General features: G+C 42.4%; 1 protein-coding gene across 1 annotated transcript; it reads left to right on the top strand.

The window, feature by feature from the left end:
• Positions 1-1,078: 1,078 nt before the first annotated feature.
• Positions 1,079-24,191, top strand: IGSF22 (immunoglobulin superfamily member 22; the record flags this gene model as incomplete). The annotated part of the gene is given in 30 exon segments (XM_054197856.1): positions 1,079-1,223; positions 1,942-2,014; positions 3,420-3,577; positions 4,753-4,762; positions 4,764-4,793; positions 4,795-5,034; positions 5,167-5,590; positions 5,592-5,679; positions 7,458-7,561; positions 8,191-8,286; positions 8,288-8,333; positions 9,555-9,738; positions 9,740-9,849; positions 10,107-10,144; positions 10,146-10,241; positions 10,243-10,408; positions 11,381-11,457; positions 11,459-11,561; positions 12,621-12,660; positions 12,662-12,724; positions 12,726-12,745; positions 14,630-14,822; positions 14,824-14,915; positions 15,004-15,068; positions 17,455-17,591; positions 18,476-18,768; positions 19,922-19,938; positions 20,688-21,199; positions 23,426-23,436; positions 24,045-24,191. Coding segments are annotated over 30 exon segments (3,699 nt in total), but the record flags the coding sequence as incomplete, so codon positions are not given.
• Positions 24,192-25,774: the final 1,583 nt, after the last annotated feature.

Here is a 25,774-nt window from a genome sequence, read left to right as displayed (position 1 = left end):
TCTCAAAGGCCATCACATTGTCTACCTGCTAGTGCAAGACAACAGGTATTGCCCCTGCATCAGCCATTGCCTTTGGTTAGAAACATCTTGTCTTGCTTTGATTACCTTGGCTTAAAGCAACCTCCTTGTTGGTTCTGTCTCAACACTGCAGCGAGGACAATGACGCAGTTCCCAGCCACATCTACCGAGAGCAGGGTGTGCACACACCCTTGTATCATTCACATATCCCACTGTATATGATACGTTTAGGAGAGCTGAGGAGGTCCTTGATTAAGGAAAAGTGCAATGAAATAGTCTAAATGAATAAGCCAGAATGATACAAGCTGGTAGAGGATTTTCTGTTGATTTTCCCGGTGTAAAACTGAGATCTTTTGCTATTAACCAGAGGAAAATATCTCAGTTCCAGCGAGGCATTTGTATGGAGCTGTCAGAAATGAGTATTCAGGGCCAGCTCCTTACTGGTCAGTCTGACTGGAAAAAAATAAATACAATTTTGCCTAAACTGAAGAACTAGTTCTTATAAAAACAAACTAAATAAATAGTTTCATTCTGATAGAAAAATGCAGGTCTGTGGAGCCTCCTGAAATGAACAGCTTAAAGGGGGAGGATTTGTCTTAAACTATGGGCATTTGTCTAAAGACAGGGCATGAGCAGCACTCAGGAGCTCAGTACAGCTTGTACAGAACAGAGTAAGTCCCAATGGGCCTTTTGATGCATCCAGTTTTGATACCTTTCTTGAATGACATCTAACATCAAAGCACCTTGCAGCACCCCTGTGCAGCAAGGCAGCCCAATTTTCCTACTGTGTAGATGACAAGACAGGTACAGAGCAAGCAAATTACTTGCCCAAAGTCCTGCAGAAAGACTGGAAAGGACTAAGGAATTGATCAGCAGTCTCCTATGGACAGCTAGCACTCCTTCTGCTGCACAAACCTTCCTCTCCAAAGAGTTTTAGCTGACTGGGGCAATTCTCTGTGTAACTTCATGTTTCAGGGCTTCTTGTTGTGTCCACTCTTTCCCACTCCCAGTAAATAAATCCTTCAAAGTGTACCTCTCTGTTCTGATTGATTAACACATTTTTTCCCCAACAGAAGAAGTTGTTTCTAGGAAGTCTTCTGCCTTACTGGAGTCTTTTAGCATGGTGACAAGCTCCTTTGAGATCCTTGCTGGAGAAAGCAGTCCTGAATTTGTGGAAAAGCCTTGTCCACTGGCAACACCCAAGGGTGAGTAACAACAGTTCCTGGTGACAGTTCTTTATGTAGCACATGCCAACAACTAACTGCATTTTGAGGTCCTCTTAGGTATATTCACCTACTTCATGCAAGTAAATATAGTCCGTCATCTTCTACAACTGGAAGAGTGGTAGACAAAAACAGGTGCAAACTGCAGTTGCCTATGCCCATCCTCACGTTTTTTAGAGATTTGTTGTGGATCAGTCATAATCAGAGGGAAAGCTGCTATTTGTTTTAGCTGCTGGAAACCTGTCCTTACTGATTTAAATTCAGCAGTTCTTGGTTATGCAAAACTCATGATCGAATGATTTGTCTGGGGCTGGAAGAACGTGACCTTTAATGCAAAGTAAATAAGTCTTTCCATCATGTATAATCTCTCCCATATGATAGATCTGTGACTGTCTAAAGTGACAGAAAGATCATATGAGTCTTTATTATATATCACAAAAAAATCACAAATCATTCCTGTCAGCGTGCAAAGCACTGCTACTGAACAAATTTCATTCCCAGACTGGAATCTGTGATGGATGTAAAGTTGTGATAAGCACAGTAAGTTAAGCAAGGTTAATCTAATCTCCTCCATAAAGCAGACAGGAAAATAAAATGTGCATTTAACATAAACCCAAACAGAGAAAGTAGGTAACAGGCCCCTGTTCCATTTCTCTCATTCATTCATTAATTAATTCCAGTGTTTCTTCTTGAATTTTAGGAGACAAAGCAATATTTTGAGCTGAAGTTAAAAGTAAACCAAACCCTAATGCAACATGGAAAAGAGAGAATGGGTACCAATAGAAGAAGGATCCATAATGTTTTTGACGGTATTTTTAAGAAATATGTGCTAAGGTAACACACCTTTTTTTTTCCTACATTAGCTTATTTTTTATTATTATTTCCACAGTAAAAACTGTAAAAAAGAAAAACTTAAGCACTATAGTATTCCTCAGCAGCAATAAAAATGTCCCGGTTTGCAGTCAGCCTACTGCAATGCTGCTACCTTAAAATACTTGTTTGTGTTTATAAGGCAGTGTCTCCAATCAATAGAAAAAAAGCATCAGGGCAGGACCATTATTTTTGTTACTTGGCTTTGTGTTTAGCATAGTGAGGCCCTAATGCCTCTTGTATGCCATTCAGGCAAAACCAACACTAAATCTTAATAATTCATAATATTCAAGATTTGTCCCAGTTCAGACATGTTTCATTTGTGAAGTCCCCTGGCTGCAAAAATTCTGTCCTTCTGTTCTTTTTCTTACTTTCCTTGCTCCGTCCTTTTCTCTTCTCTCTCCTTAATTCTTGGTTCACTCTAATTCACCTCTTCTCACGGGCATTCCTTTGTTTACAAGTCTGCCAGCCAGGGCAGGTCAAACTCTTTTCCCTTTCCTACAGTACTCTAGAGTCCAGCAGCTTCCATTCACCCTCCTCTGGTCTCTGCATTGCTTATGCAGTTCAGGGGTGACATTCACTTTCAATCCAGAGCACCAGAATAAAAGGATGTCTCTGAGAAGAAATGTGGCTTCATTTTGCTGTCTTAGGCCAAGAATGGACCTGATCCAAAATACATCGCTGTCAGTGGGAAGACTTCTGTCTATCTTTGGGACTTTGGGAAGGCTGTGAGGGATTTTTAGGGAGGAGGGAGTGTTTGATTTGGCCTCAAAATTTCTGCCTTCAGATATTCTGGATTTTCAACAGGTCAATTCTGTTAATGATTGAAAAATGCTGATTTAAACACACATGAAAAGAAGAATTCACTAATACATTTGCCATATTTGCTTCCCAGCACCCCAACTTATATGGAGCTTTTGCTTATTGCTTTCTCTATGTGTTTTTTCTTCACAATCTGAATGCTTCTCCTGAGATGATACAGATAACTACAAGTGTGTAGTGTCCAATACCCACACTGATGCCATCTGGACAGTATCCTTGATTATGACGAAAGGTAAGCTCTACAGGTCTGGCTTTGTTAGTGACTAGACCAGTTACTAACAACTAGTCTTGCAAAAATTTTTAAGTTAGACAAAATGGAGAGTCTTTGCAGGGCAGATTTGCTGCGAGTAGAGTGGGGTTAAGGAGGATGAAATAATCTATCCCCAGCTGACTTTACACTGAGCACTGTGTGTCTTGCCCTCTGTGTCCACTGCACAAAAAGAACATGTTTTCAAAGGTGCCAGCATTGTGCTTATTATGGGGAAGAGCCTTTGTGTTCCCTGTATTCCTGGAGAAAAAAAATGATATGATGCATATGGATATGAAATGTATGCTGTGCATCACCAATGTGAATGGGAAAGACCTAGGTACTTACGGTCTGCTTCTGGCTGAAAAGCAGCTCTCTGTTATGCTGAGAGTGATAGGTAATCTTAGTTCTTGGATACGTGAGTTTCTGTGTACAATGTCAACATCTGCAGAAAAAAATTTGAGGGTCAAAATTATGTGCCAAACTGTGTCCTACTTTCTTTTCTTATACGTCTTTGCAACATTCATGAGTCGCTGGTCTTTTTAGGCTCAAACAGAAATGTAACATTGCACAAGTCATAAACCAACCCACAATTACTAGAGAGCCCATGTGAAAACACCTTTCATGAGACAGCAGATTTCAGTTTGAAGCCTAGTTATTAACCATAATAAGCCAAATTCTCCACTGACCGCCAGTGTGGCAGGGGTGTGAGTCACTACTGAATTTGGACCAGTCTGAGTGGAAAAGATGGGAATGACAAATTGCACCTTGGCACTCTCCTTTTAGTGGAAGTGAACATTCCTCAAATAGTGTTACAGGACTTGGGAGTGAGTGGATGCGCCTGGGCATAATGACAACGATCTTTTTTCATCTGCATATGCTTCCCACAACCAGCCAAATGTGCCTGCTGTTTGAAAGAAAACCAACCACATTATATACAGCAAACTTTGCTTTAAATCAATGCTAAGTAAAAGTGATGCTGCCCACCTGCTTTACCTTTTATTGCAGTGGGACCACCTCTTAAGGATAATCTTTGCCATAAGTACCATTCTCTAAGTATAATACTTCTTGATAAAGCCGTTAGCAGGGCTTGGGCACAGGCTACTTAGTAGTGTGGTAGATTACCTTACTTAAGCCAAATAGTGATCCTGTGCCAGGCACTGCAGCACTCTTGACAGATAATGCAGGAAGATGTCAGACCTCCTTCAGCTTGCCAAATGGTTCTAAGTATGCTTTTAGATGTCATCTGCAGTTGCCTGAAGCCATTTACTTTACAATGACCTGCAGTAAAGGAGAGGAAAAGAAAGCAGAGCTAAGACAGAAGAACTGAACAGAAAAGCAGTGTGTCTGTTGGTAATCAGCTTTGTAGGGTTACACGCATTTTTTACTGAATATTGTGAACTGTAGTTAGCTTAATTCCCACTGAAGTTGAAGGAATTAATTGATCTTTCTGCTACCACTCAAGAAAGAAAACAAAATAACTTCACTGAACTCAAGCTATTTAGTGTGGGAAATCTGAGATCAGGAACTAAGCATAACAGAACAATATTTGTCTTTTTGGTGTTTAAATAGATGAGCCCCTAACTCCTGACAGAACTGAAACCACTGAAAGTGACAGACAGCAGTGTTTGAAATCTGCCAGCCACGGAAAGTGCAAAACTTCACCTAGAAGTTCAATGGGAAAGAGTTGAAGTGGGATAATAAGTATGAAGTCATCACATCTGATGATGGATTGGCCCACACTATGAAAATTAAGGGTGTTCTCTCCAGTGACTTTAAAGAACTCAGTGTTGAGGCTGAAGATATAGTGCAGAGCAGAACACTCCACTCTTCATTGATCATAAGTAACGCAAAGTAAGCGTCTTTGGGCAGTGAGTGGATCAAATGCAAGACAGCAGGATTTGAGCTGCAAAATCCAGAAAGCTGAAACACAAAGCCCCAGAGCTTGATCTGAAAAAATTGGAAGCTGCAGTCTCATAAAGCTAGTTTGTGGACAGACAAGCAGAGGAGCATCAAGACCTCATTTTCACACTGGAAGTTAAGTCCCAAGCCTGGAATCTCTCCTGCACAGGAGATTCCTGCGCTTCTCCTGTTATATCGTGCAAATGCAAACCCACTTGTTTTTATTTATAAGGTGCTCGCTGGTATGTGCCATTTTTTCTTGCCAACCCCTTTCCCAGGGGTTCCAGTTCAGTTCGTCAGCAATCTCAAGGACACCCAAGTAAAAAAGAAGAGGAAAGCCTGTCTGGAGTGTGTGCTGACTTCTGAAGATGTCACCCTGAAGGGGATTTAGAATGGACAAGTGATTGAGAGGTCTCCTCAGTACATCATGAAGCATGAAGGGAAGAGAGCAGAGCTTATTGTTAATGCTGCTGAGCCAAGTGACTCAGGATCTTGCACAGCGATCATAGGCTACGCAAGACAGTGACCCTAATGAGCAGTACAGCAGCGCCAGTGTAACTGTGGAAGGTAAGTGTGAACGGCTCTTCACACTAGAGAGTAAGAGGAGGAGGAAAAGTAGTCTTTACACTGTTCTTCAGTGAACTCTGCAGAGGAGCGGTACTGCTTTGCTGTTAAGAGCTAGGAAACTGATGTGAGATAACATTGCTCTGCAGTCTATTTATTGTTTAACATGGAATAAGCCATTAGTCTGTGCCCCCTCTTGGTAGCATGCAGATAATAATTAAGGACTTCCCTTTGCTGTATATAGTCAGAGAAGCATAAAGTGGTAAATCTTCCATTTAAGTCTTTACACATCACCTAAACCAGCCTAGTAAAGTGTACTGTGTTTTTTATTTTAATCAGGGTTGTCCTAATGAATTCTTATCCTGCTTCTTTAAAGCCACCCATGAGACATTTGACTGCAGTCTTCTGAGGACCAGCAGCACAACATGAGGCTGGTAAATATTTAATATCACTTTTATTTTGTGAATTAATTTTGCAGTAGCATTAGTGATGCTGTAAACTTAAGTCTATGATCTTTAGAGAAAGACACAAGGCTGTTAAGAGCAGGTAAAAAAGTTGGAAAGCTTAGCTTCATGATGTCAGCATAGGCTGGATGAGAATTTCAAAGTTAGGGTGTGGATTTTAGTGGCTGTTGGTATTTGAGATGACTTCTGTTATAAGTGGACCATCTTTGAACTATGCCCAGGTGCCTTCCATGAAAAATGCAGCGTTTGAAAACCATTTTAAAATTAACTTCATGGAAGGAGGACAAAATTATTGTAGTGTATCCTTCACAGGTTCAGTAACAACTGAATATTTGGCTGGTTAGGATGGTATGAAGGAAACTTCAGGGGCCAAAAAAAGCTCACCTGTGAGGTCAAGCAGATTTTCTCACATGGAAGATTCATCTGCCCTAGTGCCCATCCCTGACAGATGTCTCTGTGAGGCTGGTCTCTTCCTAATAGTCCTGCATTTTCTGTGTCAGGTGATGCCCCACAAACCCTGTCCTGGTGTATGGGCTTGGATGGAGGTTACTCCATTAGTTGCATTTTTGTCATGTATTTCTCATTTTGTTTTCCCAAAACAGGCCAGAAGTGAGCAGTTTCCCAATGGCATCCCCAGCTCTGGGCTTTCCAGATGTGCAGCCTGGCAAGGAGTCTGTGGCCAGGGTTGAGTGTGGCTGGCAGTGGGGAGGGAAGACCTGGCTCCTGGAGGATGGGTACCAGGCCTGGTATGAGTGCCCTCTGTGGGCCATGGCCAGGTTGGCCTAAGGAGACAGTATGGGGCAGGGGCCTCCTCCGACAACTCCTCAGGCAGAGAAACCACTCCTGTTGCACAAGTAACCTGGAAAGCCATGGCTGAGCTACCTCCAACTCCTGTGCACACTGGAATTGCAGGCTAGTGCCTTAGTTACAGATTCATCTTTCCCCATGCAGAGTTCATGTTCAGATACAAATGTTATGTAGGCAGTAGAGGAAGTGCTTGGCTGTTTTGACAGCTCTTCTGGACCAGCTAAGGTTCTGGAGCAGTGCCAACAGGCTGTGTTCTGCTTCAGCTTTGGGGTTCTTACAGCTACATTCCCTCCAGCGAACACCCATAAAGAAGGGCAAAAACTACTTAGGAATGGCTTTTCTCCATCCCCCTTTCTTCCCATGATGTCCAATTCGCTAAACCACTTTCATCCTGAGGGCCTGTCCATTTTGTTATGAGGTCTCCCTGACATTAAATACCTCCTTGTTGTTTGAAGTGCTCAGTCAACGAGCATTCTGCACAGTTTTTCTGTTCACGTGCTTCCACCGGGATTTCTTCCAGAGATATCTGCAACCATGAAGACCATGTATGTGATGGTCATGCTCTAATTGGGTATCCTGATAAAATCTTTGTTGTCCTGAATGATGTGAAGGTAGAAGGAATATGGCTTAATGAAGGCAAGTAGGTAAAATGCCCATGGTATTGTCAGTATCATGAAAGGCTGCAAAACCCTAATGAGAAGTTTTCTCCAAATAGCTACTGTGGGACTTGGCCTGGTTTTGATAAAGGGCTTTTGACTAAGGCCAAGCAGATGGACAGATCAGACAAGAAAGGATCTAATCTTTCCCAGTCTACTACAGTCCCAGTCTTACTAAGTTTTGGCTTTGAATCTTGGCTTTTTCAAAATTTTCCTTCCCAGTCTCCTATAAAGATACTTTTACATTTTGTAACCCATTTTCTCAGCCTGTAGACTCACATTCTTTCCTACAAGGTTGGCTTCTCACCACCTACCCTTCTCTCTCTCCCAGGCTCTGATTTTCAGAGTAATCAGTAAATGTATCCTTTGCATGCTAATGCACACCCTTCTTTACATGCCATGTGGCTCATCTATGCAGATGCACAGATCACTCTGTCCATATAACACTGCATTCATTTTGTCCATAGATCACAGAGCTTTTTACCAGAGTAAGAGGTAGAAATTCTGAACACTTAGTTACGTTAGAGCAGGAAACTCTGATCACAGGATTCAGGGAGAGAGTTGGAGATAGTGTTTGTTGCAGTGTGGGTTGTCTCCTGCCTCAATCTTCTTGACAGATGACAGACATGAAAAGGATCTGGAGAGTGAAGCAGGGAGCCATGCACAAACTCATCATTGACAGAATGGGAGAGGAGGGTGAAGGGGAGGTAGTTGTTCAGAGACAGGGGGACAGAGAGCGGAGCAACAGTTGCTGTTGAAGGTAGCCACCCCATCTCCTTACTGCTCTTTACCAGGCGTACACAAACACTTGCAGAATCAGTGCTTCACCAGATGTCCTTACCTGCACCTGTACCATTTTACAGGCTTATCTATGTGCATGAGCAAACCCTTTTCTTTCTGCTTCTTTGTTCCCTGAGGGGAGAAAATTGAACAGTCATACTGGTTGATTTTAAGTGGCTAAGAATAGGTTTCTGTGTTTATAAATCAGTGATCAAGAATTTTGGCCTGAGCCTTTACTTCAAACACTGTTGTCATGAGCAACAAGAAAAACACCTTTTCTGAAATTATATATAGAAAAATATAAATATGCGTATTACTCAGCTCTTGGCAGCCAGATGGCGCCAGATGGACTTTCAGACTCGTCTGCAGCGTGGAAATAAGCCTCTTTCTGTCCGATGAATCAAGGCAAAGCGGATAGGTACCGCTGCACGGAGAGCGGGACAAACGCGGCTGTAAGGTTGCTGTGGCTGCAGCACAGATTATTTATCATACCTGTGTTGCAGTAAAAACCCATCCACAGCAAAGCTTTGGTATAGGGGGGGTTGGTTCTCCTGCATTCAAAAAAAAAAAATTTAATGCCTTTTTATGACTTTTAGCAGATTGTAATTTCTAAACCTATATGTTGTTTGACAAAAACAAAAGGGGAAAACAGCAAATATGTTTAGGAACCTGGTTATTTTTCTTTCTTGTGTGCAAGACATCCTTCTCAATTTCCCATATTACTCTATAACAAATGAGGGATCATTTTCTTTACAAGCAGTACCTAGCTTTGATTCTACTACCTTTATAATGATCATAGATACCCCAGTGTGGCCTCAGGGAAGAATAGCACAAAGGGCTGCTTCTTGTGCCTTGCAAAACTTAGAAACTGCCTGGAATCAAATCTCCAGACCCTAGGGAAGTCAGGGGCTTTGGGGCTTGCTGTTACCCAGAGGTCCCTCCTTTTCTGCTGAGATGAACAACTAAAGGAGGCCAGCCAGCTCCCTGTACAAGAAACAGAACTAAATTAACTGAATCAAAGCATGCTGAAGATTTTGAGTGTCCCCAGAGACTCACAAAATGCAGGATTCTTATATTAAAAACCTGAAGGAGTGTATGAAGGGCCCAGCTTTGGACCGCCTTTTCTGGGAACTCGCAGACACAGGGAAGATGTCAAGCTGTATTTGCAGCTGTAGCTTTCAGATGTCTCTGTTCTTTCCAGATTCTCCTGTTATTGAAGAATCTGTCCTCGAGCTTTTTGCTGCACACAGCATTACTGTGAAGACTAAGCATACAGCAAACATCAAGGTGCCTTTCAAGGCAAAGCCAATGCCTGAAGTCACATGGTTCAAAGATGGTATTGAGATGACAAAGGAAAAGAAAGTGGTGATGGAGAAAGCCATTGACTGTGTTACTCACAATCAAAATCTGTGTGAGAGAAAACAGTGGAGCCATTATGCTGCATCTGAAAAATGACTATGGCTCGGTTTTTGGCAATCCTTACCTCAACTTTGTTAGTAGGTCCTAAATTAATCATTTTATGGACAGGAGAGGACAGGATAGGACAATCAGCAGTAGATATGTTGGGTTACAGACACTGTAATTCATACTTTCTTTTAAAAAATCTTGCAATAGAGCAGACTCTGAGTTATCAAATCAAGTGATTCAAGACAGTTTAGTTTTGCTGTAATCTACACTGATTTGCACCATGACAGAATATGACCCCCTAAATAATAGCCCTGCGTGTCACTCTGGTCAGCTTCTTACACTACAGACAAACTAAAACCCTCAAAGGGGAAAGCAGAGTTCCTGTAACACATGGGGAAAATGTAAAATGGGGTGGAAAGCACCCAAAGGCAATGGAGGAAAGCAGGTGACTCACTTTGTCATCAAGAGGAGGACGGATGGAGAAAAAATAGTGGATCAATGTACGTGTGGTGGAAAGCAACTACATCACATTTGCTACAGAGAAGGTGGAGGAAGGGAAAGCCTACTAATTCAGAATACATGCCATCAACTCTGAAGGCCTCATGAAGCCCCTGGAAACAGAAGAAATTTTTGCCAGAGAACCTATTAGCCAACTGTTTTTAATGTGGTTTCACAGTCCCGCTTCCCATCGTGTCTGTCCTCTTCCTCCTTGCCAGTCCCCAAAAGAACACTGTCGCCTGTGCTTCAGGGGACAAATTCCAAGGACAGAGCTTAGAAGCTGCTTTGTGCTTAGGCTGATAGCCAGGATCAAACAAATACCCAGGTCCTTTCACTGCAAGTGTTTGTGGACTGAGAAACCCCTCGACATGGACTGGCCACAAGAGAGGACTGACTGACACACTGTTCTAGTGTCAGTTACATAAGCTTAGTGGAATACAGCAGAAATGAAAAGTGGCTTTCTCTGGAAAATATTGTGGGGGAGGAGGGAAGATAATTTAAAAGGGAATGCTTAAAAACATTTTGTTTTGCAGCCAAAAAAGAAAATATGTCAGCCAAAAACTAACTTGGTTAGAAAACACTGCCGAACTATCTTCTGGGAGTTATAGTTCGGGTACCTCTTGTTCCCATTTTTCCTTTATGGACTGAGATCCCCAATGAAAGGGGATTTACAATCCCCTTTCCCCAAGGCCAGAGTGTATCACAAAAGATACAGTGCAAACAGCAAGTCTGGCCTGTTGAAACATTTCAGAAAGAAAATTACCAAATTGAAGTAAATATATCAGTTCTCACCTAAAACTTTGCATTTTTGTCCGAACTTGGATTAGAGAAGGCGTTGCTGAACTGCTCTGTAATGCATCGCAGAAAGAGCTCATTTTCGGAATAAATGCAAGAACTGAAATGTTTCAAAAGTTGAAATGACAAAGGGAAGTAGACGGCAAAGAAAGAATCTTTAGAAAATGGTGGTGGCCATTAATAAACCTTAACATACAAGTTACCCTCCTTGGTTTCTTGCTCTACATACATACATATATATTCATACACGCATACGTAGCACATACACACAACTTGGAGTCAATGAATTCTGACTGTACTGTGCTAATTTGATTTTCTTCTGTGTAGAGCCTCCGAGACAGGTGTCTCAGCCTCAAGTTGTAGATGTCAAGAAAGAAGATGTCACCGTCACCTGGAACTTCCCAGCCCCCAGCCCAGGATGGCAGCTCCTCAGTGGAAGGTTACATCATAAAAAAAAGGAAGAAAGGCAGCAATCCTTGTGTTCCAGCCACTAAGGAGCCAGTCCAAGGTCAGAACAAGATTATTATCTGTTTTATGTAGGCAGAAGGAAACTTAGGTTAAGCTTTGAAAGCAAAGCTGAGTATTGATTGATCAAGGAAAATGTCATCATGGCATCTAGCACGGCATCTTTGAACATCATGCTGTTCAAAGCGAGATTTTCAGCCCTCAAATAGAAATGGATTGATACCCACCAGCAACAATGAGAGGGCAGAACCTCTGAAAGTAACACCTACGGATTTGGGTGCCTAATTTCAAACACCTATGTTTTACATTTCTTCCTACCTAAATTTGACTGCTTTTCCCTGACTTAGATCAGAACTGAATTAAACAAGTGACTGATTTTGTTGTATCCATCAGATAGCAACCATATGATCCATGCTTAGCACAGCTTGTATAACACATGGGAGTGTTCCTATCAACAGCAGCATCTGACTAACGAGACTTTTGCTTTTCCTTTTCTGTTAATATTTTGGTTCTTTCTTGGATTCTTTCCTCTGTCTCATTCAAAATGTTGGACTTTCACATTAATTAAGTTACAATCAATCACACTATCCAAAAATATCCTCCTTAAAGCACCATTATTACTCATGGTAAATAATGGAAACACTTTTGAAGGCAAATTACTCAATTACTGCGGGGTGGTTTTTTTTCAAAATTGAATGGAGGTTTAACCTTGCTTGAAGGCTAGGTTGTGAAAGGTCGTTACCTCATGGTCAATCCCACTGAAGTCAGTGGAGCAAGAAATGACGATATTTTTCCCCAGCATGTATGATTATACCAGGCTATAGACCATAATCTAGTGGAAAGCAAATTATGCATTTTCCCCCTTACTACATGCATCAAAATTCCATCTGATATGAAAGTGGAACAGACCACTGGAGAAGTGAAGGTTAGACCTAGTTAAGGGGCTCCCTGAACTCCTGAAATTTATATTGCTCTCCAGCAGTCTGTGAGCTGAAATTTCTTCTTCCTTTATCTCTATCCAAAAGCAATTAAAAAAAGTAGTGAGTACTTGGGAACACTTTTATGGGTGAGAGTTGTGTAATTGCAACATGTGCGTCTCTAGGTACCAGATCCAAAGTGGATGGTTTTCTGGAGGATACAGAATGAGTTCTGTGTGATAGCTGTGAACTGTGCAGGTCCTGGACTTCTCAGTATGCCCTCAACCTCTCATTGCAAAGGATCGCATCAGTATGTTTCTTTCACTGCTTAATGTCTAGTTTTCCTAAACATGTATGTGATGATCAGATCTATGCATTTATGACTGAAGTCTGAGGGACTGTGGCAAATTCCAGCCTGGCTTATTTGTTTACAGCTTAACTAAAGATTAAGGAAGGCCTTAATACTGTTGGCCGTAAATGTAATTATATTGTAAGTGCCTGAATGTGTGATATTATTCACTTAAAATGTGTAACTATTAAGATAAGGACATAGTAAGAAATTCCCACCTGGGGGGAATTGAGTATATGCAAACAGAAGGGATCAACATGATAAAGGTGCTCTAAGGCACCTTCAGTGCTTAATGTTCATGTATATGTTGCCAAAGGCCCTTATGTATAACAAAGAAAATAATTTCTCATACATGTTATTATGCTCCTTTCATCAGTCCTCCATCAACCCTTTTAAAATAAGAGAAAACTCTTGTGGAATTCATGGAAGTTGCTTACGTTCTTTTATTTTAATACCAGATTTTTAGTAGTAAAGAATCTGTGCCTAATTCTGGACTGATCAAAATCACAGACAAACTCCAGAGGATTACTGTAACCTCAGAAATGCTGAAATGGGCATATTTTATTTTGTGACAGTTATAGAGAATTCTTACTCTGTATGACCATATAACCAAAGTATTTTAAAAATAGAAGGCTGTCAGAGGCCACCAATAAATAACTTAAACTATTGATGGAATCTTGCCATAGATACGGTAGTGAGCCTTAGGAGGTGCACATAATTTAGAAAAAAACCTAGCCAAGTGTGGAAGCGGGTATAGCTAAAAAATGAGAGAATTCTATGTAGTAGACAAGAGCCTTGAGGTTAAATAGTTACTCAGATGGGAAAGCATTCAGGTTCCTTTAAATCAGAAGACAACACAAAAACAATTTAAAGCCTGAAGCTATGATTCTTCTCCTATTCGAAGACTTGCATTATTTCACATTAGGCCTCGGAGAATATGTACTGTCCATATGCACTATATTTCTTATGACCCTGTGTGCTCATATGAATGCTCTGTATAAAAGCCATTAGCATTAAGTTTGTCATGGCATGCTGCACTGGTTGACTTTTTTGGGTTCCGGAGGGCAGGGGGAGGTTATTGCATTTTAGTTGAAACTTTCAGAGCAGAATGTGGATTTGGATATGCAACTCTATTCATTTGCTTAAAAACATACAGGTATGTTTTAATGTCCCATCTTTTGCTCTTCTTACGTATTATGGAGATCTAACTACACTGCTGCATGGTGGACTAAAGAGCAAAAAGCAAGATCTGTATTTTCAAAAATGACTATTCATTAGAGGTACCGTAACCTTTGGCAAATGAACTTCAAGAACATTATCAGGATCTTGCAAGCCAGTAAAAAAATTCGCTAATCCAGGCAGTCCAGCTAGCACCTGTCCACTTTACACAGGACTGTAAGAGGGATTTATTAAACAAGAAGAGACACCAGACACTCAAAGCCATACCAGACTGATTATAGGAAAGGTACTGCAGAGCTCACCAGTCAGCTAGGAAGAGACAGAAGCAAACCTTTAATGCTAGGCATCTCTCCCAAACACACATGGAGAATGAGTGGTGGTCAGTGTTCGTAGAAGGTGCCCTTTCCAAGCTGAATTCAGATGGTATCATGTCAAATGTTGTGAGGATTTTTCTTAAATGGTCAACTTTACAATAGAGTCTATATGCATGCACCATTTTAGGAACTGCATTGTTTTTAGGAATTGCATTTGTTTTGTTTATTAAGGTGCCTTTTACCCTAAAATCTTGCAGGTTTGGCATCTTGAAATAGAAGCAGCTCTGTATTCATATATGCAAGCATAGGCCTGCAGGTACAGTAGCGTATCACAGCTGTGCTGCTGTCACAGAGCCTCCAGGACTGCTGAAGGTGGTGGATTTTTCCAACTCCAGCATTTCCTTAGCCTGGCAGGAGCCAGGCCAGAAAGATGTGCTGTCAGGATACGTACTAGAGATATGAGCTGAGGACACCAAGAAATGGACAAAATGCACCAAGATCCCTATTTCTAGTACCACTTACACTGTGGGAGGCTTGCAGGAGAGACAAATACTACTTCTGAACCAGAGCTGTGAATGAAGCTGGTATGGGAGAAGCAGTGGAGTTACGGGAAGGAATTCTAGCAATGCCACCTTCAGGTAAGACCTGCAGTATCTGTCCAGCTGGAACTCCCATCTACCAGCTCTTACTTTATTTTGTTTTTAAAATATACCTCATTTTTTAAAGGGTTATCAAATTTATCTTGCACATTTAACATCACAGCTCTTCTTCTTTCTGCTGAATTTTCGGAGGTGCTGAGAGGAGATGGAGAACAGCACAAGCTGTGCAGTCTTTGAGCCAAATTAAAATCATTCTGCCGCCCTTCTTGCTGAACTGTCCCCTGAATGAGTATGTCAGGTATAATGGCAGTTGTTTCTTCTACCATCTGGCCTCTCTCATCAAATCTCACATGTAATTATAGGGGTTACTGTTGGAAGATTCTCTGATTCCTGTTGTGGATACTGTAGTATGAATGTGGGTTAGGAGGGTAGGTACTACAGCAAATAAACCATCATGTTTGAAACACCCATTTGTTGTAAATATGGTGGTGCTGAGACAGGATTATAATTCTTTCAGACACTCGGTTTGAATGGGATGAACTGTCAGGTGCCAGCATGCTGAAGCTGAAATAACATTGTCAGAGGTCATGCTTCAGAGACACTAATTATGTTTTGATAATGAAAGTATCATGACCTGCCATGAAATCTCTAGATGTCTTACTGTTTGAAGTAGCAAAGTATTTAAATCTTTATTGTTTAGGACTTACGATTCCTTAATTATTAATTAGGAAATCCAGACTTTTTATGTCTAGGATACTCCCAGGTAACAAAGCATGGTGCTGGCTGCCCTCAGTAGCAGTAATGCCAGCAAGGAAAGATGCATGATTCATGAGTCATGTTATGTAGTACTGATTCCTATAGAGCAGAGGGACATTCAGGCTTGACTGAGGAAGTCTTGAAGACAACATCCAGGTGACCAATATAAAAAATGGTTGTTTCTCTTCTCAGTCTCCACTTTGGAACTACACAACCAGTCTACACAGCACAGCTTTGTGACCACATCTCCAAATAGAGAAACCAAAAAAAATCCCAGAGAGACTGCAGGCTCCAGATAAACTTCTCTGGTGTCGAATGGCAACCTGCAGTACTGTACTGAAGAGTATGAGAAGTCCTATAAGAAACAGACATTATACAAAATTGTTCGTGGCAGAAGGTGGACAGTAAAATCATCTAATGAGGCATTAAGCTGCCTCTTCTTTTAATTTGTTCTTATTCACATTTTACGTGAACTATTTTTAAATGTTCCTGTTCCACCTTCCTCACCTGAAATTGTCCTGAATAGATGCTCCTCACTAAGCTGTTGAATGCTGAGACATTAATGTTTCTTTTCTGGAGCTGGCAACATTGCAACCCATACATTGTCTTCTGCTAAAACAGTTTGGAGGTTTCCAGTCTCAGTCATTCACTTCTCCAGTCACAACTCAAAAGACTGAAGAATGGCTTTACTTTTCTGTGCAATCTCTCACTCTCTTAATTTTTAATTTTTCTCTCTCTGTTTTTCTTTTATCCCCCCCATAGATTTGATCTGACTGTGAGGCTGAAGAGCCACATGGTGGTTCGTGCTGGGACAGCACCATACATTCATACAACTTTCCCTGTCAGAGGAGAAATCCTGCAATTAGAGTTTTCTTGGACATCTGGTGAAAAACAGTTGCAGGGCTATGGAGGCTATAGTCGTCCTTTGGCCTTTATCACATGAGCTGTCACTTTGGTTTAAAAGAAGTTGACTATTGGAGGAAACTCATGCAATGCTTTAGGTTCATGAAATCCTGCCGAACTGCTCACTATTTTTATGGCTAGTCTTTTTATAAGCGTCTCTGTGGTGGTTAGGGTAGAGGGAATTCTGCACACGCCAAGTTTGTCAGCTGCACAATCCAGCCTTCTGCAGCTGGAGCAACAGTGTTCAGCAAACCGTAAAACATTGGGGAAGCTCTCTGATTCATCACAAGAAGCAGAATTTTTCAAGCATGGAACTACAGTTCATGCTAACTGAAGTGAAATCATTCTTGATTAAACCTTGAGTGACCTAGGGAAGTGATCAGGTTGTAAAGACAACGCTTGAGGTCCGAACACTGTCGTTTCTGAGGTACAATTTCTATTAAAATGGATGTTGAGCTCATTTCTGTAGAAGCTAAGGGCAATTTCTGTGCTTTCCTTTTTTTTCAGCCTAGACTTCTGCACAAGCTGAGGCTCTACAGTACCGTGCAGAATCAGCCCCAGTGTAAGAATGTATCTTTCAGTCTATTGTACAAGTTTATCTGTATCACACCAGCTGTTTTCCCTCAGCTTTCAAGATGATCAAACTAATGAACTGTAACATAAGGTTTATGTGGCATCTCCCAAGCCACGCCAGTTCTATGCACTTTGCTGGGAGCAAAGCCTGCCGTTGCCTTTACAGCTTGAAGAGATTTCTGGGATTGCTGTTCTTGAAATATTTTTCTATCAATCAGGCTGATCATGTACAAGTTGCTCCTGTAGACACAGATATCCCTTCTGTGCTCAAAGATGTGGTTTGTTTCTGTTGCCACCCAAGTCAGGAAGCAGAATGCTATAGCTGCACATTTGTGGCAAAAAGAAGGCATATCAAGAAGAGAGAGGGCAAGAACCATTCCCAGTTCTTATCCACAGCACCGAGCGATTTGTTTCTGACCTGAAACAGATCATCCTCAAAAACAGTTACAGAGAAACCCTTTACAACATTCAAATGCAAGTTGCAGGGACAGCATAGAGCAAACTTGAGCATCTCAGTCACTTCTGGGTATCGACAGGAGGTATTCCTCTGGTGATGGAAATCTCACACAATTTCTGCATCAATACTAGAGTCGGGAAGGTTGGGTTTTTTCTTGGAAAAAAAAGAAACGCTCCCAATCATACGCACCCCTTATCCAAAAAATGCCACAGGAGTGATCCAAAATGTTATAGTTCCACTCAAGGGGCAAAAGATTCCCTGGTCAGAAAGGATTTTTGTACCTCTTGTCACTTGTTTCCCAAGTCCCACCTTTGCGCTAGCTCAGAGCCAGTTAGCCGAGCCACGCAGGGGAACAGCATGGTTCAGAGCTGAGGGATAAGGAAGGTACTGCTGGGGCTTTGCTCACTCTGTCCAATGTGGAGGGAAAGGGTGAAGCAGTTATTGCTCCAGACATCCCCAAATGCTGCCTTGTTTTTCATGCCATTATTTGATCAGGCAAATCCCCGTAACAGCACTAACACAGTGTCCCCTCAGCAGTCTAGTGACATCATTTCCATTGCAAGTGGGTCTATGACAGCCAAGTGGAGGCAGGCTGGCTTGCTCCTTAGAGAGATTCCTATTACTATAATGATCTGCTGGGTGTTAGGGACCTTTGCAGTATATTATGTACTTGTCATCTTTTCAGAGAGTGCTGTTTAAAACTAACAAACAGCCTTATTTTTTGATCAGAAGGGAATTACACGCGCATGGCAAATTGGTCTTCAGGTTCCTCAGGGTAGGAAAATCAAGGAAAGAAGTACTCCCAGACACACAAGGACTTTGGAAGGGAGGAGCTGAAGTGAAAAATTTTGCCTCAGAAAAGGGCAGAGGGAGGGTCCCAAACAATACTAAAATGTGCTCATTAATTCTTAGATTTCCCCTGACCACACACTAATCTGCAGCTGGTTGAAGAAGTCCTGAACACTGTGACCCTAAATCACAGCTCAGAAGCGGAAGGCTACTAGCAGACTGATTATGGTATCCTGAAATGTGATGTCAATACCGCCATGTGGTTCACAGCCTCAGAGAAGGTCTACAGCCATAAGTACACTGTCACAGGTCTGCTCCCAGGGAGGAAATACTTCTGAGTCATTCCCTGCAATGGCACTGAGGACACTGACCCTCTGGATTCACAGGAGCAGCGGTACACCTCCAAAGACACAGGTAAGGATAAAAACTCATGACAGTGCCAGAGGAAGATGGGTGCTCTTGTATGCAAGACTGTGGGCTAGGCTCAGGCTGCCTTTGTGTCCTCACGTATATCACTAACCTATTTGGCATCTCAGGTCCTCACATGGGGAATATATACAAAAATACCTTCTGTCCTATCCCATCCCTTTGATGACAATCTCTTCAGCACCAGGCTTCCTTTTACTATGTATATGTGTAGTGCATTACATAGCAGTTCATACAGATGCTGTTTAAATTTAAACTCAAGACAGTAGGGGCCATCCATGTGCAGAGAGGGTGATATTACCATAACAAAAGATTGGTGTTACAAGTAGTTTGTCTTGTAGCATATTTCCAGTCTGACTGGGATTTGTTTCCTAAATGAGAAGCAAATAAATCTATCACATGTAGGAGACTGTGTGACAGTCTTTCTGGGCCAGGAGCTATAAGTTGTCCCTAAAAAACACATTAAATTGAACACTCAGAAGTCATCCCGTCAGGTAAACGCCTTCTCCTTTGTTCAGTTGCTCCCTGTTCAGACTCAGAAGTCATCCTGTCAGGTAAACGCCTTCTCCTTTGTTCAGTTGCTCCCTGTTCAGACCTAATCAGTAATAAGGGTGTCTCATTAGCAGTTCCTCCCAAACAAAACTGAACATGCCCCAGCTTATCAAATCAAAATGGTAAGTGATCCTTCTGCCCAGTCTGGGGCAAAGCAGAATGCAGTTACTCTAAATAGTGAGATACAAGACATTCTTTTTTTTGCTTGGCCTGTGCCTGTTGTAATAAACAATATAGTAATATAAAACAAACTCTGTATTAATATATATTAGCAGAATATGCATATATTTCTTCAGAAGCCTATCCACATGCTGCTACAAGCGTTCTAATCCCATTAAGAGTAATGGGCAATACATTAAAACAACAGAATAATACACTGAGTAATCAAGTGTCACACTGCATATTTGTATTTAACAATCAGCCTTCCTTGATGGATGTAACTGGACCATAGGTATATTACTTCAGTTACATGTGCAGCTGAGAAAGAGCACTTCCAGTTATGTGGCTGCAGTCATGTTCTTGTATGGAAGTACTCTAGGCCTGGATCTTACAGAATGTAAAATAACTACAGTAACTTCTGTGTGTGTAGGCAAGTATAAAAGAGTAGTAAGTGGAGGAAAAGCTAGGTTGGTTGTGCCTTGCAGTACATTCCCTTGATAACAGCCTCCCTGTCTTCAGGCAGGACAGCAGGACACAAGCAGATGTGAATTGTTTTCCTATTCTTCATTATAAATGGCAAGTCACAAGGTTTATTTGCACAAACCTGAGAGATGGTAGAAAAACTCTGAAGGATGAGGAGATACAGCTGTTTTCTGAGAAGGTGGTCTCATAAGAGAATTTTGCCATATAGTGCTACTTTTAGGATCCTGTGGATTTACCTGATGGGACCCCATGCCAATGAAAAAGGAGATAATAAAGACCAAGAAATGTGTTTAAATACAGGCTGAAAATGGAAGACTTGCAGTGGACAATGGAAATTAAATTGCACATGCAGTTCCCCTTGATTCCCCAGAGCATTCTGTAGACTATTAATGCCTCAGAGCAATGCCAGCAAAGCAATAAGCCTTTCTTTACAAGATCACCTGCTTTGGTTTATAATTGGGTGTAATTTAATCATGCATTTCTAAAGTGCCTTGGGAGCCAAATATCCAAAAGCACTTTACAGTTTAATGGCATTAGTGAGAGAAGGCATCGAAATATCCCCATGGAGCAAAAACCTGACACCTTATTTACAGATCAAGAAACAAAGAAATTAATTGCTTGCTTACAGTTGCATAGAAGACTATTGGGAGAATGAGATTTCTGATTCCTTCCTCTCTTGCTTTTCAGTTTGTATTTGTTTACATGTGAGATAGGTACGCTGGTCAGCTGATGCGGGTAACGTGGCATATTGTTCATTCTCCCTCCTCCCCGAGTTTTCCCTGGTGGAAAAGAAGGCCCAGGTCATGAAATGTCATACCCAAGCTCTTTGGATTTGTGCTCGTGCAGGAGAAGGCCCTGTCTTGGTGCTGGCTCTGTGTTTGCACATTTGCATGTGCAACAGAGAGTGCAGCGTGAAGCAGCCCATAGTGACTTTGTCCTCGCAGTGTTTTGACTTCAAGATGAAGGAGTATCCCAGGAAGGACTGTGCTTCCCGTTTCATCACCCCACTGAAGAACCACAGTATGAGTCATGGCAATGACTGTGCCTTGAGCTGTGCTTTCACCCTCAACCCCCACCCAACAGGGACCCTGTACAAGGGCAATATCAGCATCAAATCCAAGTCTAAGTTGTGGTTCAACTCAACAAGTAGCATCCGTGTGCTTATGATCCCTACAACTTGCAGCTGCAAGGTGATCATCTGTGGTAAGTCAGATTTGCAGCCACTGTGATTTGTTGGGGATGATTCCCTCCAGGTTGAATAACCATAGATTTAATGTCTCTGAGTGTGGTTTACATCCTGCTATTTTCCAGGGCAAGTGCACTTACTGGGACTGGCACTGTTGTTCACACTTCTCTGGGACAGTTTGGTTCTAATCCTTGTCCCACAGAAGAGATTGCTTGGTCTGTAGTTACTGCAACTGGAGCTGCAAGGGCCACATTGTAAGAACTTACCTTCTTATCCAAGCTGCCTAACTCTGTCTTTCTCTGAAGTCACTGAGATTTGTCTTCAGTTGCTTGAAGGCAGTACTGAGTCCCTTAAAATGGCATATTTTGGTTAGCAGGTCTCATGAATTCCCTAGATGGCTCAAAAGCAAATATGGCCATTTTTCAGTCCCTAACCAGGCTTGTCCTGCACCTATCACATACTTCGCACCTCCAAACAGTCAGCTGATGCATTCTGACAACAGTTTCGTGCTTTTTTTGCAAATACTACAGGCACTGCAGTGGATAAATCTGTTCTCTTCCTTTATGAAATAGCAGGATTTTGCCAACATTGTATGAAAGCTGATAAAAATTTCCAAGACACAAAAAGGAAGAAAATCAGACATTTCATATTCCCCTCTCCCTTCTCTGTTTTTGTTTGATGCCGGAAGCACCCAGTGAAGTTTTAAGTCAGGTTGTTATACACAGCTTGGTTCCAGCTGGCTCAAATTGGTCCTGTGAGACTGAGCACTTCCAGGTGCATGGATGAGGTTTTACTAACAGTAACCCACGACCCACACATCGTTTCCCCATGTCACCATGCCCAAACTTAGAGCTTGCAGAGTGGTCTTACAATATGTACAGCAGTGCCTTGAAACAGCTGTGTCCTGTGAGTTTCATCAGCCCCTGGTAAGCTCACCCTGCTTATGACTGATTAACTAGGGAGCCTTCAAGGTTAAACATATGAGAGCAAGAATTCTCCATCCTTTTGTCTGTCATGACACTGAAGTACATTTCCCCCATTCTCCCTTTCTAGAGAAAGGCCCTGGTGCCTCAGGACCTGTTGGTGTTCTCTTGAAGGGAACAAGAGAGAGACACTGCCAGGCACAACTTGAAATGAAACTGATACAGCACCAATAACGAGAGATTATATTTGGAAAGATCTTTTAAGGTTATTTTTGTCTGTGATCATTGCTTCTGGACAGCCTGCTGACAACTGCTGAGCTCCCCCCAGGGTTTGGTTCTCTCTGCTAATGTGGAAGTAGCTCAGTATGGGTCAGCGGAGGGAAAGGATGTAACACGCTGGTTTACTGCTCTGATTTTCAAGCAAACTCTTCTGTCTTTGTGTGTAGGATACATGCAACACTTTTTTCACTGAAGCCAGGCACTGCCCACCTAAAAGACAGAAAGCATTCCTGGTGTTCTTGGGTCTCCCACTTCCTGCACTCCCTGATATACCCCTCCCTGAAGCCACAGTTCCAAGCCACAGCTGGAGGACACTTTCCTAGTCCCTAAAATCAGAGGGAGGTTTCCCTGGCCTGGCATCACTGCCAGCCAGGCTGACGCAAGAGGAGCCCTGGCAGCGCGGCTCACCCAGGTTCGGGGAGCGCAGGCAGGCCTGAGGGGCACAAGAACAGCTTTCTATCCCCTCAGAGATCTGATTGCTGGGTAAGACTTACCTTCTGCCTTCCCACACAGAGCTTGTTGAAGTAAGGACTGTTACAGTAGCAACATACCTCTTCCAAGGTATTCAAAGCAACCTGTTTACAAGCAGAGCGTGCTAAGGAACAAGGCTTGCAAAAGCACTGTGTGGGTGAGGTACTAATTTATATTCCGATTCCTTAATGGGAGCCTATTTCTGAGGCCTCCTCAGGCTTTTCCTTACCTTGACCTGGGCAGTCTCTTGAGAGGGTCTCTCTGCTGCTTGGCCTATTTGCAGTTGAGTGAGGTGGGAAAGCAGAAGTCAGAATGAGAGGCTGTAAAACGGACTTTTGGAGATAAGGACTTCACTTCAAATTGAGCTTAACTGCAGATTTATTTTAGATCTTGGGAAACTATATTTTTGCTGATTTTAGTTTTGGAAGAGGGGTAGGTACTGCCTGGAGTCAGGTACTGTAGGCTGGAGAACATCGTACCTCCTGTGAAATCCCTCTTTGTTAGGCTGGGAGCTCTTTCAGACCAGGACTTGAAACACTTTGTTTAGGGATTTTTTTGTCAGAGACTTTCAGTGGTCTTTACCTGGTGACAGGCTGTCGAAAGGTAAAGGACTGAGGAGTGATGAGCAAATTCACTGATTCAAATAGTTGTGCAGGAGTCTCAGTTGCTGATTTCTATGCTGATTGCAAGGGAGCCAAACCTCCGTTTCTCACATGCCTGTCTCCACTCCTCTTAATGTATGCTCTTCTGCCTCTCTACTTTAAGGAAGGATGCTTGCAGTCTTCTGCTTGGCCATGTTTTCAGTTTTAGCCTTTTTCTTAATATTTGCAAAACCAAATAGGGCATTGCTCCACCTCTATGACACACAGCATCATCTTCCCTGCTGTTGTAGCTCAGAAGGGGTGAATATCATTTTCGTTAGACTGGGAGGTGGCAGGTTGCAAAGAACACAAAGCCTGTTAGACCCAAAGTGAATTATTTGGAACAGAGATGAACTGAACAAGGGGAAATGAGAATAAAAATGAGAACTCTCTAACTTTGAACCGTTCACTTCCTACGAAAACTGTGACCAGACAGCTCTTTCCTTTATACAGCAGAAAGCTTTATAAAGCTTTTTAGCCAGAATGTTGTGTGAGACTTGCACTTAAAACATAGGGTTTGTTGCCGCAATTATGGCACTTACTCCTTTTTTAATTTTTTTATTTCTTAAGAAAAAGATGATACAAACCTCCTGGACACAGTGACAGAAAGTTTGCAGAAGTCAAAACACAAGATGTAATTAGTGGAACTAGCTCTGCCTGGTCCAGCATGCAGAACAGCATTGCTGTGGCTGCATACTTTGTGTGGCTCAAAATGCAACTGCCCTTGGCTTTTGTAATGGTTGGTTAAACCAGGTGGTAGAGTGGGGCTTCTGCTTAGCAGGGGTGTTTCTGATGTTTTCGTCTTCCCTCTCTCTAAGTGGTTTCAGACAGCAGGGTGGATGTTAAAGGTGGTATTTCTAATACCATCTAGTAATGTGTCTTAATGGTAATAAAAGGAGCCAAAGATTGTGATTCTCTCTTCTATGTATCATTTTGCTTCCACACTGGTCAAAGAGAATCCTATTTCTGAGTTCAAGAGGGGACTTGGGTTCTGTCTCCATGTCCCCAGGTAGCCCAGCAGGACCTCCATGATGATCTAGGCTTCATTAAGTCAGATTGTATACAAACATAGAGTAAGCCATAAATCTGAAGTACTTAGATCCTTGCAATACCAAGAAAGCAAATACATCTGCAGCTTTGCAAATGAGGGAGCCACTTTGTAAAAGAGCTAGCCATAGAAGGTAAAACTTGAGATCTGGAAGGTTCCAGGAACTTCACTGCTGGTGGCCAAGACTAGATAAGGAATTACAGAATATCTGAACCATTGAAGGATCAACAGATTGACAGATAGATAAATACGCATATACATATATTGGTGCTGGCTCTTTTAATTTAGAGTGAATACTTCCATGAGCCAGCTGTGGAATAAAACCATAGCAGTGGCCAGCCAGACACACGCTCAGTCTGAGAATATTTTGCTACCTTTGTTCCATCTGGAGCTAGGAAGGAGGAGTGAGGAAACAGGATGCTCTTCCCAGCAGGCCTCTAAGTTTTTCAAAGGAATTGTAAAAGGTCAAATTAAAGAAAGGGGAAAGAAGCACCCTGTTGTTAACCCTTTTAGGCTGCTTTGAAAAGAATTTGGTAGTATTTCTCCCAGGTACTGATTCATTCTCATACTGCATTTCAGAAGGGGAGTATGAAGGAGTGTCTGATAAGCCTGTGGGCAGATCCATTTAATGGACTGCGCGCAGTTACACACTCTGTGTTTCTATGGAACCTTGAAACCTGTTCCACTGGTGACAGATGGCCTGGTTCAGGATTAATGAAACCAAATATCTGTGCCACTGCATCAAACAGCTGAAGAAACTGGCATCAGATCCCCAACCAGAGAAAAATGTCCAACTTTTTCCTCTTGGAAATTTTGCTGGGGCCGAGGGCAAGAGAGACTTGGCCATTTGTCTGGGATTTCTGGGCAGCGAGCAGCCTTCCCGGAGCAATCCTTTGCAGCAAGCTGCCTTCTCCCTGAAGTATGGACAAATGGCCGTTGTATGCAGGACAGGCTGTAGTAGCAAGGGGCGAGTGTGCTTCAGGGCTCTGCATCCCAGGGCACCCGGGACATGTTGTAACACAAGCCAGGTGCCATCCTCGCAGTGGTGTCCAGTCCGTTTGTGCTGGATGTGCTCTGTGGGGTGCATGTGGCTGTGTTTCAGGGTGTCTCAGGCAGGAACACTGTAGCCGGCAGTGACAGTATCAGTTTGCTTTAGTGGGGTGCTGTGTAGCTCCAGGGCAGAGCCACACGACCAACGGGCCTAACAGTGCAGAAAACTGCCCACCGCAGAGGTTCATTTGGCTACATACTC

The sequence above is a fragment of the Rissa tridactyla genome, chromosome 4, assembly GCF_028500815.1.
Source record: "Rissa tridactyla isolate bRisTri1 chromosome 4, bRisTri1.patW.cur.20221130, whole genome shotgun sequence".
Classification (NCBI taxonomy): domain Eukaryota; kingdom Metazoa; phylum Chordata; class Aves; order Charadriiformes; family Laridae; genus Rissa; species Rissa tridactyla.
This window is presented reverse-complemented; position numbering and strand designations above follow the sequence as displayed.